This window comes from Equus caballus, chromosome 16, assembly GCF_041296265.1.
Source record: "Equus caballus isolate H_3958 breed thoroughbred chromosome 16, TB-T2T, whole genome shotgun sequence".
NCBI classification, from domain to species: domain Eukaryota; kingdom Metazoa; phylum Chordata; class Mammalia; order Perissodactyla; family Equidae; genus Equus; species Equus caballus.
In genome coordinates, this window is record NC_091699.1 from 47,615,080 (window position 1) to 47,636,138 (window position 21,059).

At 41.5% G+C, this 21,059-nt stretch overlaps 1 protein-coding gene across 38 annotated transcripts in view; it reads right to left on the reverse strand.

Moving 5' to 3' along the window:
• The window catches only part of DOCK3 (dedicator of cytokinesis 3), a 437,902-nt gene that overhangs the window by 60,267 nt on the left and 356,576 nt on the right, over positions 1 to 21,059 (reverse strand). For 21 of the 38 annotated variants that reach the window (XR_011426886.1, XR_011426884.1, XR_011426885.1 and 18 more), the window contains 6 exons: positions 19,994 to 20,075; positions 15,548 to 15,718; positions 12,889 to 13,081; positions 9,795 to 9,922; positions 7,239 to 7,385; positions 5,159 to 5,257 (listed from right to left, as the gene is read on the reverse strand). Coding sequence is in view for 34 of the 38 variants with exons in the window: in XM_023621222.2 (XP_023476990.2) it covers positions 5,159 to 5,257; positions 7,239 to 7,385; positions 9,795 to 9,922; positions 12,889 to 13,081; positions 15,548 to 15,718; positions 19,994 to 20,075 (820 nt within the window). In the remaining 4 variants the exon portion in view is untranslated. The remainder of the gene's footprint in view (positions 1 to 5,158; positions 5,258 to 7,238; positions 7,386 to 9,794; positions 9,923 to 12,888; positions 13,082 to 15,547; positions 15,719 to 19,993; positions 20,076 to 21,059) is intronic. The other 17 variants (XM_070237522.1, XM_070237534.1, XM_070237517.1 and 14 more) reach the window with 2 other exon arrangements.

Sequence of the window (21,059 nt, forward strand, 5' to 3'; positions counted from 1 at the left end):
TTAGACATATGATTTGCCAATATTTCCTTCCCTTTGGTGGGTTGTCTTTCACTTTCTTGTTGGTGTCCTTTGAAACACAAAAGTTTTGAATTTTGAAGTTTTGAATAGAAGTCTAACATCTATTTTTTCCTTTGTTGCTTACGCTTTTGGTGTCATATCTAAGAAACCGCTGCTTAACCCAAGAACATAAAGATAGTCTCCTGTTTTCTTTGAATAGGTTTATAATTTAGCTCTTACACTTATGTCTATGATCCCTTTTGAGTTAATTTTGTACATGGTGTGAGGAAGGGATACAATTTCATTCTTTTGCATGTAAATATCAAGTAGTCCCAGCACCATTTTTTAAAAAAACTGTTCTTTCCTCATTGAATTGTCTTGATACCACTATTGAAAATCAATCAAATATAAACATAAAGGTTTATTTCTGGACTCTCAATTAACTCCATTGATTTATATATCTATCTTTATGCCAGTACCAGTCTCAGTTACTGTTTGTTGTAAGTTTTGAAACTGGAAAGCGTGATTCCTCCAATTTTGTTTTCTTTTTCAAGATTGTTTGGCTATTTTGAGTCCCTGACATATCCATATGAATTATGGGTCAGATCGTCAGTCTCTGCAAAAAGGCAGCTGGAACTTTGATAGGTCTTACATGAAATCTGTAGATCACTCTGTGAAGTAATGTCATCTTAAAAATATTAAGTATTCCAGGGGCTGGCCCAGGGTGCAGTGGTAAAGTTCATGTGTTCTGCTTTGGTGGCCTGGGCTTCACTGGTTCAGAATCTGAGTGTGGACCTACGCACTGCTTATCAAGCTATGCTTTGGCAGGTGTCCCACATATAAAATAGAGGAGGATGGGCATAGATGTTAGCTCAGGGATGATCGTCCTCAGCATAAAAGAGGAAGATTGGCAGACTGGTGGTAGGTGTTAGCTCAGGGCTAATCTTCCTCAAAAAAAAAATTAAGTATTCCAATCAATGAGCAATGTGTTTCCATTTACTCAGGTATTCTTTAGTTTCTTTCCCCAATTATTTTATTCATTTTGTTGCTATTGTAAATGGAACTGTTTTCTTAATTTCATTTTTGGATTGTTTATTGCTAGTGTAAAGAAATATAATTAATTTTTGTACAGTGATCACGTATCCTGCAACCTTGCTGAACTTGTTCATTACTCCTGATAGTGTTTTTGCAAATGCCTTAGGATTTTCTGTATACAAAATAATATCATCTGAGGATAGACATAGTTTCACTTCTTCATTTCCAATCTAAATGCCTTTTATTTCTTCTTCATGCCTAATTGCCCCGGCTAGATCCTCCAATACAATGAATATAATTGTCTAGAGAGGACCTCTTTCTCTGCTTTCTGATCTTAAGGTGAAAGCATTCAGACTTTTGTTATTAAGTATGATGCTGGCTGTGGGTTTTCCACAGATACCTTTTATCAGTTTGAAGAAGTTCCCTTCTGTTTCTAGTTTATTGAATGGTTTTATCACAAAAGGTTGGTGGATTTTAAAAAAATTCCTTTTTGGGCCAGCCCTGGTGGCCCAGTGGTTAAGTTCAGGGTGCTCTGCTTCAGTGGCCTGGGTTCGGTTCCTGGGCATGGACCTACATAGCTCCATTAGCAGCCATGCTGTGCTAGCGGCCCACATATTAAAAAACAGAGGAAGACTGGCACAGCTGTTAGCTTAGGGCAAATCTTCCTCAGCAAAAAAAAGCCTTTTCTACATGTATTAGGGTGATTATGTTTTTGTCTTTTATTCTACTTAATGATGTATTGCATTGATTTATTGTTATCTGTCAAACCAACCTTGCATTTCTGGGATAAATCCAACCTGATCACAGTGTATACATCTTTTAACATGTTGCTGGATTCAGTTTGTTAGTATTTTGTTGAAGATTTTTGCATTTATATTCATAAGGGATATTAGTCTGTAGTTTGCTTTTCTTGTGATATCTTTGTCTGGTTTTTGTATCAGGGTAAAACTGACCTCATAAAATGTTCCTCCCCTTCTGCTTTTTGAAAGAATTTGTAAAGGATCAGTACTAGTTCTTTAAAATTCGACAGAATTCACCAACTAAGCCATTTTGTCTTGGGCTTTTCTTTGTGGGAAGTTTTAAATTGTTAACTTGATCTTGTCACTTGTGATAAGTCTTTTAAGATGGATATAATCAAAGAGACACTGAATTATACAGTTTAAAAGTGTGAATTTTATGGTATGCAAATTATATTTCAATAATGCTGTCATAATAAAAGAAAACATGTACAGAACTCCATATCCAATGCGGTAGATTGAACATGTTCCCTCATCTCTGCTTCTCCTTAAATCCTCTAAAATGACAGTCAAGCAACAGAAATACATAGGTCCACAGAGACAAAGAAAAGAGGAGAGGAGAATACAGTAATCAAATGAGGTCATCACAGTAATCAAAAGAGATCAATAAATTTTGAAAGTTTTTTTGGTAACTTAGATACTTAAGAAAACCAATAGCTAAGAGCATTTGGAGGTGACAGCACCAGGAAGCAAGAATCTCAGAAACTGTAGGCATCACCAGACACCTCTGTGAGACTGGGGTATGAGGGCTAAAAACAGGAAGATTGGTTTACAGTCTCCCCAAGATCCCCTCAGCCATCTCACATCAGTAGGTGGAGAGCCTTTCCCCATGCTGTCAGAAGACTGAGGGCTGCTCTCTGGAATAGCTGATCCCTGAAGATCTGTTCTCAAGGATTCAGCAACAGCTGAGGGCTGAGATGTCAAAACGAAAACAGGCATTGAGAGAAGGTTGACCTGCTTATCTGGAAGACTGCCAGCCCTTGTTGCTATTTGGTTCCCAAAATACTGGCAGGCTACTCCATCCCTGGGAGGGGTAAAGGATTCCTATCTAGGGAAGTAGACAAAACCAAGAGAACAGGCCAACAGACATAGGAATTAGAGGATGCTCTGACTGAATGACCAGATCCTCTTTGGTCATCTACAGGGAAACCTGCTAGAGACACACACATAAAGCACCAAAGTACCTCACTTTTAGACAAAGACTGACATCCAGGAGTCTCTGCATATAGGAGAAAAGTCTCTAACATGAAAGACTGAGACTGAAACAAATAAAAACAGGGCAAGTCTCCAGGAAAAAAAAGTGACCTAACAGTATCTGACAGATTTGACCATGAGGAAAGTTGGAAGAAGAGGTCTATTACAGAAATGATAGAAGGAGTAGGAAATCCTAGCCAGATTTGAAAACCAAAAGAAAACAAAAAACAAGAAAACAACAAAAGAGGCAATTAATTCCAAGAAAAACAAAATGTTTTACAAGAAAGGAAGTCTAATAGTACAACTCCTGGCTCACCACAGTACTAACCTAGCTGTTTTTTATAAAGAGTTGATTACCAGTTTAAACAAAAATGTATACAAACTGTATTCAAAGAACAAGAGTAAGGACATGTATACATGAGAGATGAACGATTCAGGAGAAACATCCTCATCTTCCATGGGAAGAAGAAAATAGATAATAACTAACAATTAAAAATTTTAAAATGGCAGTAGAAGCTACTCAGAGAGCAGCACAAGAGTTTAAAATGGCTGATCTTGGGGGGCCGGTCTGGAGGCACAGCGGTTAAGTGCACACATTCCGCTTCAGTGGCCCTGGGTTCGCTGGTTTGGATCCCGAGTGCAGACATGGCACTGCTTGGCAAGCCATGCTGTTGCAGGCGTCCCACATATAAAGTAGAGGAAGATGGGCACAGACGTTAGCTCAGGGCCAGTCTTCCTCAGCAAAAAGAGGAGGATTGGCAGCAGATGTTAGCTCAGGGCTAATCGTCCTCAAAAAAAAAAAAAATGGTAAAATGGCTGATCTTGGGGAGTAGCAACTGGATATAGCTCAGGTTGAGGCACGGAACCACCGTTTTATGTTATAAGCTTTGTAATATGCTTTGGTTTCAAAAATTATGTATATATATTGTTGTTATAAAAATAAACATTTAATTAAAAAGTAAGCGAATGATGCCACCCTGAGCTTCTGACGGAGAATCAGTTAGTACGTAAGAAACAAAGACAGAGGATGAAAATGATCTTGAACAGCCAAGACTGGACTTTCAGGCTCCACACCCCAGCTCAAGTACTACTTGGCCTGGATGTGAGCTCCGGCTCTGGCTAACTTTCAGCTTGCTTCAAAGGCTATCAAGTTCACCCTCTGAGATGACAGGCTGGCCTCAGTGCAATGAGTTAATGATAACAACCTGCAGAGACCCATGTCTGTGGAAAGACAGGCAGGATCAGATACTAGAAAGTGACAGCTGATACTTATTAACTGAAACAATATGATTAATAAAGATCACACAAACGAAAAACGGAGTAATGAATTACCAGGAAAAACAAGTGACTTGGCTCTGAATGGAGGCAGAGCACAGACCTAAAGTTTGCAGTAGTTCCTTTATCCAGGGATGAACTTAGTAGCATGTTTTAATGCAGACAAAAGCTCCAGGAGTCTGTCAGAAGCGGATACTGCAAAAAGCTTGGGAACGCTCTCCTGTCGTCTGGATCATGAGCCCATTTCTCTGCACTATCTGCCCCTCAGTGTTTGGATCCAGAGTCTGGCAGCCGATGGGCAGTGCTTACTTTTGCTCTCTACAGGTATCTTCCAGAAATACATTGTAATGAAAAGTTGTCACCATTATTATCTTTTTAATTGAGGTAACACTGATTTATAACATTGTATAAAGTTCAGGTGTACATCATTATACTTCACCTTCTGTATAGACCACAACATGTTCCCCACCAAAAGTCTAGTTGCCACATCATTATTATTATAGTTATTAAACAGTGGAGCCTGATTTGCAGAGACAAAATATAAGGCAACTGTTGAGTTCATAAGAAAGAGAGGAGAACTGGTTTGCTGACAACCAGTGAGGCCCACAGTCTCTCACAGAGGCACATGGTAACGGGGCTGCTATCAGTCAGGGAAAACGTGCCAATGTTACTGGGGTTTGGCTATATGGGGGACATTGCCAGTTTGAGGTCCTGAAAGCCACACTTTCAGCTATAAAGTAGAGCTACACCCTTGGCAGTACTGGTCACTTGCACTCGCTCTCTGGCAGATGAAAAGCCCCTGGGTAGTCTTAGCTGCATGCCTCCCTTTCTGGGTGAAAAGTCAGTGTTTTGCTGCCTACCTTGAGTTCATCTTTGCTCTGGAAGTTGTCCAAGAGGTGCTGGTAATGGGTGTCACACATCTGGCGGAGCAGCGAGAGAAGGCAGGACACATACTCGCCCTGGGGACCAACCAAAAAACCACTTAGCACAGTCAATCACAAAGGCTGTGTCCCCCCAATCCATAGAGGGCAAGGAGAAAAGGAAGGGTCTGAGATGGCCCCAATGATCATGAAAGGGAAAGTGATGACACTGGCCCTGAAAATGAGTTTTCTTTTCTGCTAAGGGAGGCCTGAAGGGCTTGGGAGTTTTAATAAGACCTCTGCAGCACTGAGCTAATTGAAAAACCTTAACCTATAACAAAGAAGTACTTCAATAGTCTAGTTGCTTTTTGCTAGGAAAGTTTTGGCTAAACAGTCCTTTGTCACTATATGTTGCCAGGGCACTGTATTGAAATCTGGAGGGGCTACTCAGAAAAGGGTGCTCAACCTTCTCTGTTCATCCTGTTGGGCTGGAGCAGCTCTTCTACAAGGATCTCTTTGGGGACTTTCCAGAGCTTACATGTGGTTACCAGACATGCAGATGGAATATAGTAAATCAACATAACCATCTGGAAAGTAGAGGAGTCAAAACTGACTTTTATGAGAAGATGAACTACGGGCTTTACAACAAGTAAAAATTTAAGGATAAAAAATAAATTTTCAAAATTTCTTCAAGTTCCAACTGGGGTACATGGAAGAAAACCCTGCTTTAAGGACTCCAAAGACTTTCACTATCTTACAGCAAGTTTTGGCCTGGGGTAGTCAAGCATGGCCTCCTCTTAGAAGGTTGCCTCTTCAAAAGGGATGGAGGAAAATCACTCCATTTGGACAATTTTCAAATGTTTTTAAACTCACGGGGAATTTGATAACAGTTTTTTAGTTTCTCAAATCCTTTCTAGAGCCATGAAATTATTATACCTATATGCATGTAAAGTATATATGTGTACCTGAGCTTCAGTTTTATCTGAAAAAATGGGCATAATAAGCCATAATTCATAGATTTGTTGTGAGGATCAGATGAATTACTGTATACAAAGCAATTAAGTAAAAAGTTCAGTGCATAAAGAAGTGCTCAATAAATTATCATCTTCATTAAATCTATATAAAATGAATTGCTTCATTAGTATTGCTAAATGAGTTAATATTTGTAAAGTGCATAAAGCAAGGTCTGGCCCACAATAAGAACTATGTTGTTGTTGGTTAGAAGGATCGGTTACCAGGACATACAAGGGAGCATATATTTTTACCTACAGCAAGACTGCCCTCAATAGGAGCTCCAAAGGTAGCAGACATTCTTTCCAAGCCCAATGCTCCAGAACACATGCCAGCTCTCTTCTCTCTCTGCTCTCCCTAGCATGCTGGAGCCTGGCTTGCTCCCATAGAGTTTTCTTCAAAGAGATTATTGTAATCTCCCACCTGCCAACTGGAAGATTCCATGCAATCTGTTTATCATATTCCAACATCAGGGCTAATAAGTCCACTCTGGAAACAGGAGACGGGGCTCTGGGGGCTGTCTCTGCCCCTTCTGAGAGGCTTTCCCAGTCTGTTTCTCTTCTAATTAGATCATGGGAGATCATTATCCAGTAAGGCCAGTGTAATCCTATCTCATCACATTTTTCCTGGTGATAGACATTTAGATACAAACACTATGGACAAAAGCAACTACTTTGTTACAAGAAAATTCTGAGAAAATTATTCTGTTGTATACATCATTTAGGAGAGCCTGTTCTTAGAAGGAATAGCCTATTTTTTCACCTTACCTCTTACCACATCTCTGCTTCATTCCACATTATAGAAAGTGACTTGACTCAAAAGCCAATGGAGACAGTGTGCAGGAAAACAGAACAAGAAGCATTCTCTGAATCTGCCCTAAAGTAGACTTCTAGGAGTATGAACCTAGAGTTTTCAGAGTGGAGAGGCAAGTCAGATTCGAGGAGGGAAAAGGGTGGCATGCTGGCAACCATGGAGGAAGGGAGGATGACAGGATGCTGAGATGGAGGTTGGCGTGGAGGAGCCCCAGGTTAGAAAAGAAAGCAAGAAAACCTGAATGTTAGTTACTAACAGTGATCTCGGCTGTGCACTGCGGGCACCGCTGCCCTCTTACCGCCTCCTGAGCGTGCGATTTGCTCATGATGGTGAGCAGAGTCTGCAAGAGCACGTCCAGGAGGCTCTCCACCATCATTTCTACCTCCTCTATGACATCTGCCTCCTGGAGCAAGCAGCGAGAGAGCACACCATTAGCATCAGGCCAGGCTGACATTCAGCTGGCAGTACTTACTAAATCAGTCATGTCAGGAGTGGTCTTCTGACTGGGTTCTCAACACTGAGCTCTCGGCTTCACTAGCATGCAGTATGAAGGAACTTGGAACAACAGCTCTGAGAGGAGGTGAGGCACACCTGTCACTGTTGACTGGTATGGTGGCTGGAGTCTTACCCTAACCTAGCACTACCCTAACATCCACAATTCTGAACCTCAGGCAGATACGTTAATTTCAATATACAGGGCAGAAACAAAGGTCCTGAGTTAAATTTTTCTTTCATTTCCCTAGAAAAGTCAGGGGAAAGCACAACACTGGTAACACTTCGAGAAAATGGTAAGTATTCACACCACAGGGTGTCGTGGTAGCACCTTCACTATTGCTAATGCACACAGAAGTATCTCAGTCTTTCTGAAGACCGTTTTTCCTTCAGGGTTTTCTCCTTGGGTGATCTTAATCTTTGCCAGCCCCGAGTGCTCTCCAGGTATGCCTGGGTCCTGCTTCTAGCTCCTCAGTATTCTTGTTTGTGTCCCCTGGTCCATCCGAAGAACTCTGATCTCAGTGCACCTTTCTTGGGCAGCCTCACAAAAACAATGGAGCATGTCTCCTCACTAAGGGCTACTTCCTAGGTATCATGCTATGAATTTAGGAAGAGTCCATGCCATCCTTTTATAGACTTCTCACATTCAATCTCAAATCCTGCAGCTTGATTTTAATTATCTCATAAAGAGATTCCGATTGCCACCTCTCCAGCCTCTTTATACTGTTACTGGTCCAAATATCCATCTGTCCATCCATCCATCAACCATTTACCATATATCAGTCACTGTTTGAGAACCTAAGTATACAGAGGTGAACAAGAAAGACATATTGCTGCTCTCATGGAGCTAAAACTTCATCTACCCCCTACTCATCCATTCAATATAATTATACTGTGCCCCATTCTAAACGAAGAATTTGAGCAGCTCTTGGGGCAAGAGTCATCTTTCTCATGTGTTGAACTCATCATAACACTCTTATCTGCGTTATCTCTTTGAGTAGTTGTAAACCATTAATTGCACCCAACTCTCTAGCCCCACAAATACAACCAGACCATCTCCTTCAAATTTTTCACATGTTCTCCTTACTCTTCATTCCTCCCTTCCCTTTATTTTTCCCTTAAATTCCTCTCCTTCCTTTAGCAATAAGCCTCCCATCCCCTCAAGTCTGACTTTGGGTTACCAGTAGACCTTATGCGCTGGTCTTGCCTCTCTGAAGCCTGGTGGGAAGGAGAGCTGCTAAGCCCTGCCTGGAGCAAAGAGCAAACAACAGGGTCACTATGACCATCATAGTCACTCTGCCAAGCTGGGTCCCAGTCACCAGATGGTACTTTCAATCTGGACACCAAAGTACCCTATTGGGTCCCTGTATCCTACTCAAACCAAGCATACTCTTCTTTTCAAGCCCCACTTCTGCTCTACCTGGATAGCCTAACCTCCTATGTTCTTATCATCTGGCTATCGGCCTTCATTTTAAATGCATTTGAAATTTTATTCTCTAGAAACCTTATCTCAACTTAATAAGATGATGTAGTAAAAAACTCAGTGTTGCTCTTAATTTATTTCTTTGTACTTTCCAAATTTTCTATAAGAAACGTGCATTTCTTGTTATCATAAATATATAAAATAAGTATCATTAAAATAAATTCCTACCCTATCCATGCACGATACACCTTTTCTTCCCTCTTTTCCTATCCTCCTCACTCCCCTCTCACCACAGATCTCTTTGAAAAAGAAAAAATAAAGATGAAAGAAAATACGCAAAAGCATTACTAGTTGAAACCTGACTCCTAAAGTACACTTCTACCATCCTATGAAAGCTCAGAGCTCTTGTGGGCAACATTTATCTCTTGTACATCCTGACCTTATCTGTCATGGTATAGGAATGCCATATGGGCGGAATCAAGCTGCCATGCCAGGAAGCTGACAGAAAAGTCTGAATGAGCAAGCTGCCTCTCAGCCTGGGCCTGCCTCCCTGTGCTCATGTCTGAGCATCCTCAGAACACTCTCAGGAGCACAGAATCAATACCTTTTGATAGAAAGAGAGCATGGCACAGGATTGGGCTTTCTGGTACAATAGATAACTACGCTTCTGGATGGATTTATGGTAGTACAACTTTTTAAAATAGCAAGATTATGTTGTGCTGAGAAGCCTGCTGGGCACACACAGGCCTCCATTCACTTGGGCACCTTCCTGTCACTGATGCAAGCTTCTCTGACTGAGAAGTGTACAAAGTGATCTTTGTTAGCCTGCCTCTGGCTAAAGAAACACAAGACTGGGGGAGAGGTGGCTCGGGGGTGGAGTGAATATGGGGCCACTACCAGAGAGCTGGTCTTGATGATGGAGAAGATGCTGCCAAGAATCCCTGAGCAGATTAGCAGCTCTTTCTGTTGCCTCAGGTGAAGGTGAATGTGATGGAGAACCACAGGAAGCAGGATGCGGCGGGATTCTGGGAGAGAAAACACAAAGGTGAAGAAGTCCTTTAGAGGAGAACTAGCTATCTCTGGAAGCCAGTGGAACCATGGGACTTAGCTGGTCTCAAAGCAGGTGGGGGTTGGACTGGAGCCAAGCTGAGGACACCCCCTTACCTTATGTGGGCCTAAAAGCTCACTTTCTGGACGTTATAAGATATTTCACAGCATTATCCTTCTATCTCTCTTTCCTGCTTTCTCATTTTAGCCTAGGTATCTATGGCATTTTGTGCAGGATGACTGTCAGGAGATTGCTTCCCCCCAAAAAATCTCTTTTAATTTGGACTAGACTCCAAATTAAAAGCACAGCTTACAGTGAAAGCTCCATTTAAATGACACACCTACTTCTATGAACTACATTGATTGAACTTACAGACTTGATATCGATTATAAATGGCCCCTCTTCATGATGCCCTGGCTATGCCATGAAGGCCTGGCACTTCCACCCCCATGAGCATTTACTTTGTGGTAGCCATGATGCTTCCTTTTCCCCTCAGGCTTGTGGGATGCTAGTAGTGTCCACAGCAATGAAGGGAATAGAAGCAGGACTTTTGTTATAAGCCTTTGATAATTATCTAAACCTTATTGCCAATACACTGCATACATTCAAATATTTTTCTTTTCTTCTCTCCTCAATGTTACCTAAATAGCATTTTCATCAGGAGGTGACTATATTTAGAACGCTGAATTCAGGAAGGCTGAATCCTAGTTCAAACTCCTTTATTAATTCACTCTAAGATCTTAGGCAGGCTGACTCCTCCTATGGGCTTCATTTTCCCTATCTGTAGAATGAGGTGCTAATGGCCTCTTCCACATTTATTTCACAGGTGTGGCGAGAAGCCAAAGTGAAATACAAGCGTCAACATGTTTCTGGTGTCCTACACTCCTATTCATTCAGTGATTGTGTAACTCTGTAGGTACCTTCATACCTGGCCAGCATGATTCAGTCAGATGAACAGTAACACAAGCTACGGCATTTTGGATTTATTGTTCATATTTGCCCATAATTATAACTGTGTTCCAGAAAAAACTCAAAGAAAATCTTTTCAGCCAAAGACAAATTGCATGACATACAAGAGACTTTGGGACTGCCTTGTCAAATACTTAAAATATGTTCAAATAAAATGGAATGACAGCCATTCTATGTTTAAGGGATACTTGGATAAAAGAGAAGTTCATACTGTATTTTGTAGATCAAAACACCAACATAGCAGGATTTATAACAACCAATAGCTGCCTGCAGACAAAACCTAGAACCTGCTGAAGAAGAGACCAAACTGATACACTCTGAGAATATAAGTGTTGATTTAACGACACCATTGGTAAATATCCTTCTGCTTCAGGGAAGATGCTGCAACTCAGGGATTCAATGAAAGTGAGATGCAAATGAAAATCTGGTGATGGTTTGTCATCTCAAAATCCAATTACATAGTTCCACTGCTATATAAAGTTTAAGAAAAATTTTTCTTAAGTGATTATGGGAAGTGGCAAAAATATACAAAAATATTAGAAACATTAGAAATAAAAAAATATTAGAAGTAAACTATGTCAGTGAGGGCAGTCTGCTGTGTCCATTCCTGTATATTCAGAAAGTTCTTCTCTAAGCAGTGCACAAAGCTTGAGTGTGTGCAATGGCCTCAGTGATAGTGTGTCCAAACCAGTGATAAAATCTTCAGTCCAGGAACTGGTGAAGAGAGAAGTGTTTACCATAAACAGTTACTAGTTGAGAAAAGCTGACTTTCTTGGTACAGCTTTACCATCAGCAATATCCTACACTGCAGAGTTAAGTTAAAGGGAACATCTATTTAGTACTGCAAATATGTACAGTACTGGGCTGAGAAATTACTGTTCTCATACTTTAAAAGTCAAACTTAAAAAATTTTCCTACCAAAAATTCTAATTATAAAAATTCTAATAATAATAGTTTTGCTAGCATTTCAGATTTATTCTTATGCCCTAGAAGTGTATTCCACGATAGTGATATTTTGCTTAAAGGATCAGGCTCATATTGATCTTAACACCTGGCCACTGAGTGCTTGGTACCACTGCAAGGTTGCACTTTATCACATTCAATGTGGTTTTGGGTGTGGATCTGGAGTTTCTCTCTGAAAGGCAGGCTGGGTTGCTGATGGTATTTGTTAGGCTGTCCTGACCTCTTGAGGAGCGTGAAGGGCTCCCTTTGTCTAATCCTTTTTGTCTAATCCTTAGAACCTCCTTCAAAGAAAGGAAAAGGAATCTATCTGACTAGTGAGGCAAGGGACCAAGAAAGTACAGTGTGTCCTCAGGGTCCCCTTTTAGGGTCTCCTTTAGTATGTCCTTGACTTATCCATATCCCCTTGGGCTAGATCCTTTTTTCTTGCTCCCCTTCCTTTCCTTCTGCTTTCCTCTCCTGCTGGGGGGTGTGGCAGGCCCTACTCTTGGAAACTGGCTAGACTTGTTGTCTTGAAGGTTGCTTAGCACCACCCCATGTGGGTCCCTCGGAATAAACTGTGAGTGAGACAGCAGGCCTAGTCTTGGCTGCATTCTCTAACATAGTTTACTAAAAACTCTGGGATTTTTTTTCAGTTTTTTCTTTTTGGTGAGGAAGATTCGCCCTGAGCTAACCTCTGTTGCCAATCTTCCTCTTTTTCTGCTTGAGGAAGATCAGCCCTGAGGTAATGTCCATGCCAATCTCCCTCTATTTTGGATGTGGGATGCCTCCATAGCATGGCTGATGAGTGGAGTAGGTCTGTGTCCTGGATCTGAACCTGCAAACCTGGGCCGCTGAAGGGGAGCACATGGAAATTTAACCACCTGGCCACAGGACTGGTCCCCCCAAAACTGCATTTTAAGGGCCACTGGCTTCTTGCACAATGGTTGACATAGCTGATCCTTTGATTACCATTGGGCTAACACCCTGGAAAGGAAGAAAGGTGGGTTTGACTCTCATCCCAACTTGATTTACCTGAGAAAGAAAACAGGCGGCTGTCCACAGTCCTGGCAATGGACTGTAGCTTCACGACATCCATTGACTGCCCAATGTGCACAGTGCTGGGCATGCTCCCCAGAGTCCCTCTCACAAACTCTGCCACCTCCTGCACGGTGAACATTTGCAGCAGCTCATCAAAGATGGTTGGGAAGGAATTGAGGAGTGCAGCCTGCAGAAGCAAGTGAAGTTGCGGTTAGCTCAGAGTTAGGAGTATTTCTATCTTGCATATTCATGCACTGTAGCACCCCTGCCTCAGATGTGCTCCTCCCTGGCCTTTGACCCCATTCATCCCTTCAGCGCTCTTGTGGCATGGAACAGGAAGGATCAAAAAGGAAACCAAAACAAGAGAATTTACTAGCGCCCAGGCCACTTGAAGCTTTCATAACTTGCCAATGCATTTGCTGGCAAGAGAAGGGAATATAAAGAGAAAGCAGCTCAACACGGTTTAATATCCAAAGCTGTTTTTGCTCATGAAATGGATTAAAAGTTTTTGTATGTCTCTAAAACCAAGCTCTTGACTTACCAATTTTGGTTCCAAACTCAAGCCAGGAACCTCTCAAAGCATGTATGGCAGAGATAGCTGAGCACCTCCAAGCAGCACTAGCTGAACTCCACTCACAGCCTTGCAGCCAGCAATTCAGCTCTGAGAGCTGGACTATTTTCCCAGAACAGAGACATTTATTTGAAACCATAAAATCCAAAGACTCTGTAAATTATTTCCTTCATATGTGATGCCTGGCAGTCTCAAGTATAAATGCAAAAGGATGGAGAATGTTTGGATTTAGTCATCCATGAACTCTTGAGGACTGTTGATGGCATTGGGATAGAGTTCAGCGATCTAGATGGCCTGAGAAAATGAAGAGTGTGTGTTCTAAGACTTCTCTTCTAGGATCTCAGCTCTAGTAGACCCATGAGGTGGCCTCTTAAGGACAACCTGATAATAGTTCCAGAGATTTGGGGAAGCAGAGTAGGACAGGAAAAAGAGAATGGGTTTTGGAATTAGAAAGACATGAGTTTGAATCATAGTTTTACCCCTTATCTGCCGTACAACCTTGGGTGAATTACTGCCTAATCTGCAGTTTTCTCATCTATAAAATGGGGACAGTGCTATTACTTCTCTCCTGGTATTGGTATGAAGAAAAATATTAGGTGCCTAAAGTTAGTTTCCAGCAGAGTGCCTGGCACACAATAGGCCTTCAATAAATGCTGGCTCTCATTCTTCTCTCTTAGACAAGCAGAAGCAGCATGAACAAGGCTTTTCCCACTTTTCAGTCCTCTTACACTATTAACCCAAGATTTACAAAGGGACATGGAGTGGCACCTTGAGACAAGAAGGTGAGAGTGTACTCTTCCTAAGTGGCAGGGAGGGGAGGGGAAGCTGTTTTTCTTAACTGCTTCAAAAGGCAGTAATTTCACTCACTCACTGGCCTAGAGTACAGAACCTATATGAATTCTATCTGCAGATTTATAACTCCCTGAGATATCAAACAGATTGTTTTGCAGTAATTAGAACCAGTACAAAAACATATTATTATAAACAGCTAGACACAAAAGACAAGGGGGGAAAAGCAGGCACTTCATAATCAACATGAAGGAGTAGGTGTCCTGGGCCCTTGTTGGCAGGAATAGACGGGCTGAGCGAGAGGAAGGGAGGAGGAAGATGAGTTGCTTGGAGTACTTAGGAGGGGAGACCATGGAAGGAGCCTTTCTTATAGAGGCACCTGGCGACCTTGAGGTATTCTGACTTTTTTATAGAGTCTAGCTCCCAGTTGCTCACTTGTTCTCTGGGCCAACGGGCCTAAGGGCAACTGGCATCAACAGGCAACACAGAGGCAAGTAGAAACAAAAAAGGGACTATTCTAATCTTAAACAAGATATTTAAACATACATTTGCACTAATGACAGACTTGGCAGAAACTGAGTGAACGGACATGAGAGAGGCTTTCTGGTCTTTGCTGACAGGTTTTGATAATTGGCTTCAACAATCAAAGAAGAGTAATCCATTAGATACAATGTTGACATTTATTGTAAGAGAAAATAACCCCCCTGTGACTGGGGTAATGAACAATATCCTTGATCCTTTCTAGGGTGAGGTTACATAGAAAGGTACAGATTAGCTGATCAGACACCTTAAACATAAGGAAGCAAATTTCCTTCCACACTGATATTTCCAATAGAATCTAATTCTAAATCTTAGCAAAAGTTTTATAGTTATTTCTGCTGTTTTTCAACCTATTTCACTCTTAGCTGCTGGAATGGACAAGTACTTATCTAAGGTTTTTTAAATTAATACAGTGACTAGGAAATAAAATTCCATACACATTCTGAATATCCTCTGTAAATAAGATGTTCATAAACAATTAAATAAATTTGGTCTAAAGAGGGGTCCTGAGAACAAAGTTGTGCTTCTTCACCGTAAAGCCATTGAGCTGTTTTCTATTTGGCAGCTAGGGCACAGCTGGCTTTGAAGTAAAAGTAGCGTTTTGTTCTATTAGGTATTTCCTTGTAAATCACCTCTTACCCAACACATAGGAACCTGGCAGGGCTTCTTTGACTTTGGAAGCCAGAGGACAAAGAAACCACCTCCTAAGACAGAGAAGAATCTAGCAGCAAAACTTCCCTGCAGCTCACAAACCTGTGTGAAAAGGAGTGTTTCTGAGTTTCTGCTGTCCAGACTGAGGACAAACCGGATAGACTGGAAAAGTTCTTGGATGCTGGACCGGAATTGCTCCTCTTCCATCCCACACGTGGCCCGTGAATACAGGATCCTTGACTGAACGATGAACTTAAAAAGGTACTCCAAGGCCTGGGGGTATGAGAGGAAAAGGGATAGAAAGGTGTTAAAGATGACTAGGAACACATAGCAGGGAATAAAGGGAAAAGTAAAAGCAAATTCTACACCAAAATCAGGTGATGGACAATTCCAACTATGGAGACAAGCACTTTCTTTATTTTTAAACTTTTTCCTCAAAAGTCTAAATGGTTACCAAGCAGCAGCTGTCTTCTTACTGAGAGAATCATCAAATTATTTCCTGAATGTTTTCTGAGGTTCTGGAATTGAGGAACCATAGACTGGTATGAAAGTAGCTGAATTCAAGAATATATAGGATCAAAATGAAATAAAGTTTCTCTGCATTTTTTTTTCAGTTCTGAAAATAAGAGGCTACAAAGGCAATGATGTAAGAACCTCTTGTGAATTTATTCCCAGAAGGAAGAGTCTTTTAAGGAGTCTTCTGCATATTTGAAAAATAGTTGGAGCCTGACACAGTGCTAGCCTTCTCACCAGGGGTCAAGTCTGGCAAAAACTTGCCCCTGGTTGCACAGCAGCTTGTGGACCTGACACAGCCATTCTTCATCTTCTTCCAGAGCAGGACACCTGCCATAAACAGTTCACGAACAATACAGAAGAGGATGCTCCAATAATATGTTTTGGGAGCAGAATCTGATTTTGAGAGTCCCTGCAGCTTGGCCCATGCTTATGAACAGAGTAATTCTCTTTTAAGAGAACAGATTCAAGATTTGAGATTATGCTTTCTAGTTAAAGAAATGCCACACATTTCCCAGACACTGGAAAGGGAGAAACTTATCCAAGGAAGAAACAAATGGAGCTCAGTTACTTAAAATATATAACAGGAAACAATTCCCAAGCTATTTTTCATGATCTATCCATCTGTCAGGTTTCACAAAGCAAAACTCTTTTTTTTTTTTTTTTGTGGCCCACACTAAACTAAGCTGGCATTGGAGGATGGCTAGTTTAGAAAAATGTGTCTTCCAAGGTTTGCACCAGAAGATTTTGTAGAGTGTGTGGCCTCATCTCCATAAATGCTACAGCCTCCATGCCAGTAGTCTTTTAATGCCTGGCTGTAAAGAACCTAGAAAGTCTGCGCTACATACTCTAATTTTAAAAAGAAAAATGTTTTCTTCATCATCAGTTTTTTTCAGTTTCAAACAACTACCACAAGAGATGTACTGAGTGGCTTGAAACATCCACTAGTTTCAAAGTGAGAGGCAGAATCAGACAGCAAAGTCACATGTACTTCCTGGGCATGAGGGCTTAGTTTCTCCATTAATTTCTAAAATAGAAAATATTGTGCAGAGAAGCACAAGGCTGGTGTCAAAGAGAGCCCTGTGAAAATCTGGACAAGGGCATGGAAAACAGGTCCACTTCTGGTCATCCTTCATCACCTGACTTCCCCCTTTCCCAGTCCTCTTGATTTTTATGTTCAGTACCAGCTTGGCCAGGACCAGATGATGCCAGCTGCCTGTGACAGATGCAACTGGGGTAGGAGAGGAGGGTAGAAGAGTGGAGTAGAAGATAAGGGGTGGATCCTATGGAATTTGTTAAAAGTTCAAGGGTGCTCCCAGCCCTGTGTGGAGATGATGGAACACTTTGTGGCCGAAGCAGCTCCTCTGTCTTTTTTAACTTAAGTTAATAGGCCTGAAAGGAAAAGAGATCCTGAAAGTTATTATAACCTTTCTATCACCAAGGAGATCCATTTTACCTTCTCCTTCCTCCTCATGGCTCCCTGGTAAAGACCAGGTATGCAGCTCAGCAGTGAAAACTGAGCTGTCTTTGGGAATGTCTTGCCAAAAACCTTCCTCAAATCCACCAAGGAGACCTGCTACAGGTCATTCACATGGGAACAAATAATATAACCAAGTAAGAAAATAAAGGACTCTTGATTTTTATCTTCTTTAGTGGAAGAACTTTTTTGGAAAGGTTATGACTCTGAAAGTGAAGGAAGAGATGGAATATGAATGGCAAGAATAAAGAGGAGCAATTAAATAAAGAGCAATAAAGAGGAGGAGGTTTTCTGGTCCAAAGCTTATGATACCAGAATAAGAGGTGCCAGGCTAGGAGATAAGCATCCTGTGAAGAAGGATGAAAACAAGATTGGACAGAGACTTACCAGTTTGGTCAAGAGGACTTGTAAACCAAAATTTGATGAAGAAAGGGAAATGGCCTGATAAAACCTTAGGCCTACATGCATTAGTATTAGATGCCACTCAAACAAGTTTGAAATAGTAAGAAGTAGTATGAAAGTACCTCAGAAAAGTACTCCCTCAATGGAACTCTTCCTTCTCCCCACCCACACCTGATCTCCAGGAATTCTGCACCTCCAGAAGTGATCCTGCCATCAACTCAGCTGATCTAGCCAGACCCCTTGGAACAAACCTCAGATTTCCCTTTCTGTCACGTCCCACATGCAATCTAACATTTGAAAGCCTATGCTTTGGTCGCGTCAGCCATTTTTTGGTTACTAGGAAACTCTTGCTCTTTCCCATTCAGGCTTTTAACCAAGTTGTTTCCTCAGTCTAGAATGCTGCAGCTGTTAATACTGATTTCAGCTCAGAGGTCACCTCCTCAGAGAAGCTTTTGCTAAACTTTTGATCTGAAGTAAACCTTCCTCTCCAGCTAGTCTATTCCATGATCCTTTTAATTTCCTTCGTGGTATTCAACAAGTGTTTTTTTTCTCACTGACTTTGTGTATTTATCTGTTTCACATGTTTATTGTCTGTCTTTCCCCCACTTGAATGGAAGTGCCGTGAAGGCCTCGCCTTTTTGGCTTGGCCCCTGCTGAATTCTCAGTGGCTAACAGAGTGTCTAACACATGGTAGATATCAAGCAATCCTGACTGAATGAATGCTTCTTAGGAAAAAACGACTTCTGTGACGTCTCCTCTAGGATCCTTAAGCAATTAATTTATGGAGTCACCAGAATCTTTTGCATTTAACTCAATTTTTATGCCCTCAAATATTGTGTGAGGCACCTAACAGATGCTGGGATTCAGAGAACAGAACCCAGGCCCGGCCCTCATATCGGACTCCAAATGGTGCTCTACACCTGTGTTTGTACTTCTTCCCCTCAGGACACAGGGGATGTGTTCTTTTAAGGGGAGAGGCCAAACTTACTCCTGTTTGCATCTTAGCACCTGTAACAGATGCTGACTGCTCAGTAGACATGTAATGTATGAAGAAGGACAGAAATGAGACTTGTGGCCTTAGATTTTTACAGAATGTGCAGAGAAGAGACAGGGGAAACACAGACCTATGATTTAATTCTGCCTCTTCAATCTGATGATGCTGATGATCCTTAGAGAAACATCTGTTTCATCTGTTACCATGTGAAAAGAACAGCAAAATCATAGGCCCTGTAGTACTTAGAGCAGATGATGTGATATTAAAAGAGGATAGAGAGAAAGCTGAGCTACTTTGCTGCCCTTCTTTTATTGCTAACCAGAAATGGTGGGAAAGACATAGTTAAAAAGCAACTAAAAGAAAAGTAACTCAAGAACAAGAAAAGACAGGGACAGAAAGAGAGAAAGCATGGATTTGCTTTAAGTGCATTTGCAGAGGATATGACAGCTTTCTTCAAATAGATATCTGGAGAACTACTGAGTAAAAGAGGAATCGACATTCTCATAGGTGATTCTCTACAGTAGAAGCCGTAGCCATGAAAAGAAGTTACCAGAAAGTGGAATTAACTCACAATAAGGACGGTTCCCTGTAAAGCGGAGCTGCCCAGCAATGCAAAGGGCTGTCTGGTCATGGAACTTCCCCAAGAAGGGGTATTGTCATGCAGGACTCTGGGTTCCTCCAAAAGGTCAAGGTTTTAAGATTATCTTCTTCTCAACATATCCATATACAGAGCATCCACTCAGCTCTTTTTACTTATAACAGTTTTAAAAAATAATGTTTAGTAACTACTAAAGAAGGGAAAAGTAACGGAAGATCTTAATTCTAATCAATGTTGCTACCAACACTGGCTTAGAAGGAGATATTATACTTTAGCCAGGAGAAGCAAAGACTGATGCTGTTGGTAAAAACCAGGGAGGAAGGATGGTGAGGAGCCATGTGTACATTATCCCTCCCTCTTCCTTTAAGATAACATTATCAGGAATAAAAATATTCTGGGGCAAAATCGAGGTGAGGAAAGGGGAAATACATGAATCAAGGCGGTCATTCCTGAAAACAAGGCAGTGTACTCGGACGTCTACACTTGTCCAGCACACTACACCACTGAGATTATTCACAAATAACTGCAGGGGTGGGCGCTTGTACAGCAAGCTCAGTATGTTACCCGCATGGCTTCCTGAATGTGGTCCTGCCGAATCAGTTCTGCTGAACAGTCCATGTACCACTTCAAACAGCGGATAAGCTCCCTGAGAAAGAAAACAGTTTCAGAAATCACATTTCAATCCAAAAGCAATGCAGCCTGAAATATCTGCAGCCCTGAATTAGCCACACAGGAAATACTATCCTGCTGATGAGCTAGAATGGAGTAATGGACTCATTACAGCTGTAAAACTCCGATCATCTGAGAACAGACAACACTCCTTGTCCATAAAGAGTTGCCACATTTTTTTTTTAAAGATTGGCACCTGAGCTAACATCTGTTGCCAAACTTCTTTCTTTTTCTTATTCTTCTTTCCCCCAAGCCCCGCAGTACATAGTTGTATATTCTAGTTGTAGGTCCTTCTGGTTGTGCTATGTGGGATGCCACCTCAGCATGGTTTGATGAGTGGTGCCATGTCCGTGCCCAGGATCCAAATTGGTGAAATCCTGGGCTGCTGAACTGCAGTGTGCAAACTTAACCACTCTGCCATGGGGCTGGCCCCCTATAGTTGCCACATTTTAATTAACAACTATAACTATTCTTTCCCACTCTCCCTGACATACATTTCTTCTTTGATTACGAGAAAGTTTTCCCAAAGTCTTGGACTGGATGTGTATTTTAACTTTGTCTAAAACTGCTATGTCTCTAGAACACACAACAATTACTAGTAAACAGCAGCGTCTGAATAAAGATATATAGCCCCATGTGTCCCTCCTTGCTCCACCTCCATCCCATCTATCTTATTTCCTTAGGACCAAGTCATCTGAGTGGAATAGGATTACAGGATCAGAAGTTGCCTGAACGTTTACAAGGCAATAGAGCACAGAAGTCAAGAGTGCAGGCCCTGTTCAGACAGCAGGGTTCACATCTGGGGCCTATCAGTCTCTAGCTCTATATCCTTGGGAATTTATTATATCCCTCTGTGCCTCATTATCTTCATTTAAAATATGGAGGAAACAATTGTACATCTCAAAGTTATTGTGAACACTAATGAGATGACACATGTAAAGCACCTAGCACAGTGCTTGCT